Below are 8,564 nucleotides of genomic sequence, written 5' to 3'. Positions count from 1 at the left end.
TCATGCGGCACAACATCCCTGAGGTCTTCCTTAGTGAACGTGATGTCCACATCGGGCGAATGGTCCTCAAAAACTTCCACTGACATTACGGACCTTGCATACCTCTTACGCTGCGACGCCGTACACTCGCCACCCGAGAACCCACCAGCTATGGTGTGGATTTCACCGAGAACGGGCGCCTCATGCTGCTGCCCCTCACTGCCCCCCGGTTGCGAGCCTGACGGTCGTCCCGCCTGTTTCTCCATCAAGTAATCCTTCAGGAAACCATTCTTCACGACCTCGTCCAACTGATAGCCAAGCGCCAGACAGTTGTTAATATGGTGCCCGAATGCTTCGTGGAATTCGCACCACGACTCCTTGCGAGGTCCCAACACCTTGTCAGCTTTAATCGGCGGCCTCAACCTGTCGGCTATGCTGGGTACCGCAATCAGATCTTTAAGTTCCATCATGAAGTTGTGCCTCGGCGGCTTGCTTGCTTCTCTCCCTTCCTCTACTCGACCCTTAGGTTGGGTCCTCCGTGGCTCGTAAGCGCGTTTCCTGTCAAAGTGTTTCCTTTCTGTGGCGGCTTGGTGAACCCGAACAGGTTGCGTGCGTATCTGTGCCTTGGGGCGCGTTGGCGCAGTGGTTGTGCATTTCTCGTACGTTTCGCCTTCCGAGGCAATATGTTCTACCGCTTGTCGCCTTATCTCGGCGAAGGTTTTGGGGCGACTGCGGTTAAGCGTTTTACTGAAAGATTCGGGACGCACCCCCTTCTTGAACGCGTATACAATCATGGGTTCCTCCTTGGTGCCTACTCTCACTACCTGTGCCCCAAAGCGGCTTATGTACTCTTTTAGGGTTTCGCCTTGGAACTGCTTGACGTCGAAAAGATCGTACGAGACTGGGGCGGGAGTTCTGTTGGCTAGGTACTGTTCTCTAAATAGTTGTGAAAGCTGGGCGAAGGACGTGACGTGGCCCTCTAGGAGGCTGATGAACCAATCCATGGCCATCCCTGTCAGGGTGCTCATAAAAAGCTTGCACCTAACGGCGTCTGAACCGCCTACCAGCAACATCTGTGTGTGGAACGCCGTGAGGTGTGCTTCAAGATCCTCCATTCCCGTGAAGGTCGCTTTGGGTCCTGTGAACGTATTGGGAATTGCCGTCTCCAAGATCGCCTGTGAAAATGGTGTTGTGAATTCCCTGGGTGGGGATGCGGCCTCCGGTTCGTCTCTGCCACGCCATCTATGGCGTAACTCCTCGTTGGTGCGGTGGAGTTCCTCGCTTCTTGCTTGAGAAGCTGTCAGGTCCTCCTGCATGCGCTCCTGTTCTACTTTCGAGGCTGCCACTGCGTCTTGTAGCCCGTGCACCATGCCCATGAGTTGCTGTAGGGTCATCTCTTCACTTCTAGCGCGTGCTGGTCGGGTGGTCATGGCTCTCTGGGGATCCTCTTGACTTATCTGAGTGTTGGAATCGGGAACTGAAAGCTTGTGTGGTGGAACCGATGTTTATATCGGCCCCACGGTGGGCGCCAGATGTTCTGGCCGGTTGACTTGGGTCGTCTTTATGCGTGGCTTTGTTCTAACGAGCTAGGGCACCTTCGTTCTGCCTCGTCTGTGTGTACCTGAAAAAGAATAACAAAGGGGCGCCCTCGCGGCCGTTTGCACTCCGACGATCAAGTCAGCTAGCGAGAAACACCAAAGTGACTAGAGACTGTATGATTGTCTCAATGACTGAAACTGTGTGGCCCTAATTGCCTTGTGCTCACAGCTGGGTGTGCCGTCAAGAACAACTAGGGACTACTGTTCTGAGTAACTTTATGAAAACTAGGTTAGAACTCATGCAACTGTGAAAAAACGTCCCTCACTAGGGCTTATTCGTGCCCTATATATAGGTGAAAACTAGGGTTTACCTCTGCGTTGCTTGCTATTATCTAGGGTTCCTTGGAGTCCTTGCGCCGCTATCTTTAGGATCTTAGCGTATCCGGCCCATGGGCTTCCCTTATCTGGAGTGCAATGTATAATCTTATGGCCACTTGGGCTCTAACTTGAGCGCTGTATTTCTCGCGCCATCATACTGTTCGAGTGCCCTAATTAAACACGTGTCATGCATGCAGCCTTCCTTGAAGATCTTTAATGAGCACGTGGGCACTGTCATGTGCCCTTTTGACTTGATCGTTTATTCTGTGCGGAGGGACCCACAGTGCCGCCACCCAACTTAGGGTTATCCCATCGTGTGGGCCCCCTCTCTGTGAAATGCTTACGTCATGCGGGTTGACTCTTCGGGCGATGTCTTACTTAGGCGATGTCCGTTTAGGTGATGTCTTCCTCTCGGATAGCGACACGTCTCGGCGATAACCGACTATGCATATCCAGTCGCCGCTTCTACATACGGCGACTATGTTTACTTTTTTACCACCTACCTTTCACTTGTCCACGTCATCACACCCGATGACCTGGTCGGTACAGTCCCAAAACAAACAATCGGTTGTTTCCTTGAATCAATCAGTTGTTTTGGTTTTCACAGCTCAACCATTTGAAAAACAGTTTTCAATCTTTTCTCAAAACATCTAAGTATAAACAATTGGTTGTTTCGACAAAACAATCGGTTGTTTTAACTTAGTTTGAAAAACATTTTACTTTAATAAAGATTGAGAATGCCTATGCTTTAGATTCGATCAAGGGGTGGATTACAACACTCAAACTACCCCAGAACTAAACTAAACCAGCACAGCAACAGCAAGCACAGCCAAGGCTTCAACATCCTTCAAAGGGTTTGGATTCTTCAAAACTTGAACACCACTTGGTTCAACAATCTCCCCCTATTTGATGAAGACAAATCCCTGATGCTTGTGTTGTACCTGATTGAATCTGAAGTAGTTCCTGCAAGATACAGTTTTGAACAAAGCATAAAACTTCTGATATTTGGTTAGCACAGATATAAAAATTAAAGTTTAGAGCTTAATATCATAAACAAATATTACTCATCCAAACTTGTTTTAACAACTAAAAAAAAACATAAATTTAAACACAACATATATATCTCCCCCTATTTATCTTCACAAATAGACAAAGAGAAGAGATAAAACAAGATATAATTGTTTTGATTACATCAGAATTAAAGCAGTAACAGCAGAAGTAAAAACAGATAAAACCACCAAAAACAATTGGTTGTTTCAATACATCAACCGGTTGTTTTTCCTCATTCATCATTATCAGCAAACTGAAGATCAAAGATTTGGTTCTGGACAGTTTCAATCTGTTCTTCTAGAGTCATGAAGCATGCATCCATGTTGTCAAACCTGTTGTCAATCCTCTGGAAATTACTAACACAAAGATCATGGAGGTTTCTTTGATTCTCCCCAAAGCTATCAAGCTTATTCATCATGAGTCTTTCAAAATGAGACATGGTTTGCATCCCTTCTTCTTGATTTCCAGCACCAGCACTAGGTCCAGCATCTTGATAATCTTAAGGTGGATCTTCATGTTGAACATCCATATCAGCAGGCTCATCTTGTTCAAGATCAACAACACCACTAGATGAGGCACCAAGATCACCATCTTTGCTAATCCATTTGCCACCTATTTTGGTAAAACCCATTTTGCTAAGTGATCCATTGTTCAACTCTTGAGTTGACTTGACCAACTCAGATGTTTCATCTTCAAGGTTCACTTCAAAATAGAGTAGAAATTTAGATACCAAAACAGCATATGGATAGTGATAGTCACATAACCTCATAGCCTTTTGCATGTGCTCTTTGATGATGTGGATCCAATTGATTTTGATCTTCTTCATGATGCAAAAAATATATACTAGATCTTCCTCAGTAAGAATAGAATGATTACTCCCCCTTGGAGTTAAAATCCAAGTCACAATGAGAGCAAGCAATCTTTCATCAACCTTTAGACCTCCAACCGAGCATGTTCTCACTTGAGCATGTTGATTCTTCAAGCAACTCTTGTAGTATTGGATTTTGTTAAAATCCTCCACTACACCAAGGTTTCCCTTGTTGATTCTAAGCCCAGAGAACTTGAGACCAACAACAACAGTCCATACTTCATGAGTTATCTCCATTTCTACACCTTTCACATGAGAAACTAGATTGTTTCCCTCAAACTTTAGGTTTGTGTAAAACACCCTTACCAAATATGGGTAAATGTTTCCCTTCATCTCCAGGAACTTTCTGAGAGATTGATCTTTGAGCAGCCTCCTTACATTATCAAGCTTTTGACTTTTCAGCCAATCTGATCCGGTCGGTCATCGGTTTAGGGTGACGTCAGCGACTGATGGCCACGTGGGCCGTTCTTAGTGGGACACATGGGCCGGGGAAGCTGATGTCTCTTAAAGAAGGTCACCTGAAGGGTGATCGGTGATCAGAAGGGATGCGCGATCATTGTCTAGATAAGTACCACGAGGCTGATCGGTCGTCGTGTCACACGTAGTTAAGCTGGGAACGAGAAGGGATTCCCGGCGAGAGCGTTGCATGCGAGCCTTGCGTGGCAGAGTATCAGAGATCAGAGAGGTTATGCGCTTTGCAGTACAATGCATGAGAGTGGTCTAAGGGAGCTAGCAGTCGGTCGGTGATTGGTGCTCTCTTAGCCCATAACGTGCATGGAGCAAAACAGAGGTGATCGTTCACGCGATAGGTGATACCTGGTACTCACGCTGAGGCTGCACGAGACACCCAGTGAAGGAAACACGCTAAGTTACTTCGTACACGAACAACTTGGGCGCACGGCAGAGTATATAAAGGCATTCCACGCTCATTACAAAGGTACGCTTTCATTGTGGCAAGTAACTGGTTTTTACACACACAGAGAAAAGGAGAATCACGGAGTGCACGAGTCTCACTAAGATTCCTAGTAAACAGTTCTTTGGTGGTCTTGGGTGGCTGACTTGAGTGTCGGAGTGCAATCGGCCGCTAGAGGCGCCGTTTGTTGTGTTTTGCAGGTTCGTTAGGAGCTTCTTGGGAAGTGCTGGGAACATTATCGCGGAAGACAAAGATCGACGTGGCAAGACCTTCAACGATCGAGTCCCCTGCAAGATCATTTGGCGCCCACCGTGGGGCTCGTGTGAATTTGTGATCCCATCCACTGTGCTGTTAGATTTCGTTTGTTTTTTAGATTCTTTGCCGAAAGAATGAGGAAGACAAGGCAAACTTCGCCCGCGCCATCAGCTGAAGAAGGAGCTGTGACAATGGCGCAAGTCTTGGAGATAATGCGAGCGCTGCAAGATGATGTGGCGGCATCAAGAGTGGAGCAAGAAAGGATGCAAGAGGACTTGGCTACATCGCAAGGCAGGAATGAAGAATTAAATCGAGTTAACGAAGAATTGCGCAAGACTTTACAGGCGCAGAAAGAAAGGGTGGCGGAGGAAGGAGTGTCGCCGCCACCATCTCCCCCAGGACCTTCCCCATGCCATTCTCATATGAGATAATGGGCGCAGTGGTGCCACCAAGCTTGGTGGGGGTGAAGGCCTCATTTACAGGGGTGGAGGATCCAGAAACGCACTTGACGGCGTTTCACACCCAGATGATGCTTTCTGGAGGCTCAGATGCAGTGTACTGCAAACTGTTCATGAGCACCCTGAGCGGGATTGCGCTGGAGTGGTTCGTAAGCCTACCAGATGGCCACATCACTTCGTTTCAACAATTCTCGAAGCTGTTCATGGAGCAGTATATCGTGAACAGGGCACCTCCAGTGGTGTCGTATGACCTGTTCGACGTCCGCCAGAGCCAAGGCGAGTCCCTCCGGGACTACCTCAGCCGTTTTGGGGCTCAAGTGGTAAGGCTGCCCAGCAACGATGAGGACATGCTGGTGCATGCGTTGAAGAAAGGGGTTCTGGCCGGCCCTTTCAGTGAATCTTTGATCAAGAATCGCCCCAGCACCTTTGCGGAGATTAGACGTCGTGCTGTGGCGCACATCACTGCAGAAACAGCAGTTTCTGAGAAGAGGGAGAGCGCGATCTCTACCAAGTCGCGCACAGGACCGAGCAGGACTCAGCAGCCGATGAGGGTGCAAGAGGCCAAAGAAGGGAAGAAGGCTCAGGGGAAACCTCGCCCTTACGAGCCTCAAAGGGACCAGAACAAAGGACGTCCGAGGGAGAGCAACGCGCCCCCCAGGTTTGATTTTGTGGTGGAATTGGCGGAGCTGATCGCCATTCCAGCCATAGCAACAAGGCTGCGAGCACCGGAGAAGACCGACAAGGTACTGGGGCGAAAGAAGAACGTGTGGTGTGAATTTCATCAGGCTTATGGCCACCCACTCCACACGTGCTTGGCGTTGGGGCACCAACTCGCGGAGCTGGTGAAAAGTGGCTTTCTGAGCGATTACATGCGGGAGACGCAAGGTGATCGAGCATCGGGGGCACCAGCAAAGGATCCGCAGCACGAAGTGTTGGTGCACAGGGAGGTGCACACGATCGCGGGAGGTTTCTCTGGAGGAAGGTGTACGGCCTCTCAGAGAAAGAGGTACGCGCGCTCGGTAATGGCAGTCGACTCGGTGGAGGAAGATCACTCCCCCGACGTCGACACTGTCTTCACCAAGGCAGATCTCCAGGACGTTGTGCCTCACGACAACGATCCAATAGTTATCTCCCTCGTCACGACAGGGAGGAAGGTGCACAGGGTCCTCGTGGACCAGGGAAGCTCGGCAGACGTAATGTTTTAGCCGACGTTCAGCAAGCTGCAGTTGTCCCCTGACCATCTGAAGCCATATCCGGGGTGCTTGTATGGCTTCGCAGGGGACCAGGTGGAGGTGCGAGGCTATGTAGAGCTAAGGACTACATTCACGGATGGTATCGTGGCCCGCACCGAGAAAATTAAGTACTTGGTGGTCAATGCTCCATCCGCTTACAACATACTGTTGGGAAGGCCGACGCTCAACAAGTTGGGAGCCGTACCGTCGACGAGGCACATGAAGTTGAAGCTGCCATCGATGGAAGGAGTGGTGATCACCATTAAATCGGACCAAAAGGAAGCTCGCCGCTGCTACGAGAACAGCCTCAAGCAGCGGAGAAATGTGTGCCATGTTACCTCAACGCCGCCGCCGGGAGTGGACGAGAGGCGAGCGGAGGTCGCAACATTGGTAAGAGGCACACAGGGCGACGTGGAGATGGAGGAAGCGGTGCTCGGGGCTCGGGGAATGCCCAAGATAAAGCTGAGAGAGAAAGCGTGATCGCGCCTCGCGAGTCTGGGATCGCGAGGGCGGTCATCGCCAGTGAAAGAAGACCCCACCCGGCTGAGGGGTGGGTGGAGACGGAGATCGGGGGAAAAAGGTTCAAGCTGGGAGGACCGCTCAGCGAGGACACGCGACAGCAGATCTCCGGGGTGATTGAGAAGAATATGGATGCGTTCGCATGGTCAGCCTCAAACATGCCAGGTATTGACCCGGATTTCCTCTGCCATCGTCTTGCAATGGACCCTCAGGTCCGACCGGTGCGCCAAAGAAGGAGGAGGCAGGTGATCCACGAGGAAACCCACAAACTCTTGGCCGCGGGGCATATCAGAGAAATCTAGTACCCAGAGTGGCTGGCCAATGTGGTGCTGGTGAAGAAGTCAAACGGCAAGTGGAGGATGTGCGTGGATTTCACCGATCTCAACAAGGCATGCCCCAAGGACTCCTATCCCCTGCCCAGCATAGACGCCCTGGTGGATAGCGCGTCAGGATGCCAGCTTATGAGTTTCTTGGATGCATTTTCGGGCTATAACCAGATCAGGATGCATCCGTTGGACGAGTGCAAGACCGCGTTCATGATCGAGCGGTCTTGTTACTGTTATAAGGTAATGTCGTTCGGGTTGAAGAATGCGGGAGCCACCTATCAGAGGTTGATGGATAGAGTGCTCTCGCCGATGCTGGGGAGGAACGTGCATGCTTATGTCGATGACATGGTGGTGACCTCACGGGGGAAGGAGCAACATGTCATTGATCTGGAGGAATTATTTACAACAATCGCCAAGTACAGGTTGAAGCTCAACCCAGAGAAATGTATTTTTGGCGTGGAAGCGGGGAAGTTTTTAGGTTTCCTCTTAACAGAGCGGGGGATCGAGGCGAATCCCGAGAAATGTGCAGCGATCATGGCAATGAGGAGCCCAACGTCGGTGAAGGAGGTGCAGCAACTCACCGGTCGGCTGGCGGCATTGTCGCGATTCATGTCCGCTGGAGGAGAGAAGGGTCATCCTTACTTCCAATGTCTCAAGCGGAATAGTAGGTTCGTTTGGACTGAAGAATGTGAGGAGGCATTCGTTAAGCTAAAGGAATATTTGGCAAGCCCGCCGGTACTGTGCAAGCCACAGGTGGGCGCCCCTCTCCGTTTGTACTTTGCTGTAACGGAGAGGGCGGTCAGTTCAGTTCTGGTCCAAGAGCAAGACCAGGTCCAGAGACCTATTTATTTCGTAAGTAAGGTGCTGCAAGGTCCTGAAGTAAGGTATCAAGCCCTGGAGAAGGCAGCTCTAGCGGAGATGGCGAGGAGGCTATGCCACTACTTTCACAGCTTCACAGTCGTAGTAATGACTGATCTCCCCATCCAGAAGGTGCGGAAGAAGCCAGATGTGGCCGGGAGAATGGTAAAGTGGGTCGTAGAGTTATCTG

The 8,564-nt window shown here is 50.1% G+C and overlaps 1 protein-coding gene across 1 annotated transcript; it reads left to right on the top strand.

Moving 5' to 3' along the window:
• The first annotated feature begins 5,411 nt into the window (after window positions 1-5,411).
• On the top strand, window positions 5,412-6,937 carry LOC137834069 (uncharacterized). The gene is made up of 2 exons (XM_090302880.1): window positions 5,412-6,593; window positions 6,848-6,937. The coding sequence occupies exons 1-2, from the start codon at window positions 5,412-5,414 to the stop codon at window positions 6,935-6,937; spliced, it is 1,272 nt and encodes a 423-aa protein (XP_090159006.1).
• Window positions 6,938-8,564: the final 1,627 nt, after the last annotated feature.

This window comes from Phaseolus vulgaris, chromosome 5 (genome assembly GCF_051622355.1).
Source record: "Phaseolus vulgaris cultivar YP4 chromosome 5, ASM5162235v1, whole genome shotgun sequence".
Lineage (NCBI taxonomy): Eukaryota > Viridiplantae > Streptophyta > Magnoliopsida > Fabales > Fabaceae > Phaseolus > Phaseolus vulgaris.
The sequence above is the reverse complement of the archived record's forward strand: the minus strand, read 5'-3'. Positions and strand labels throughout refer to the sequence as shown.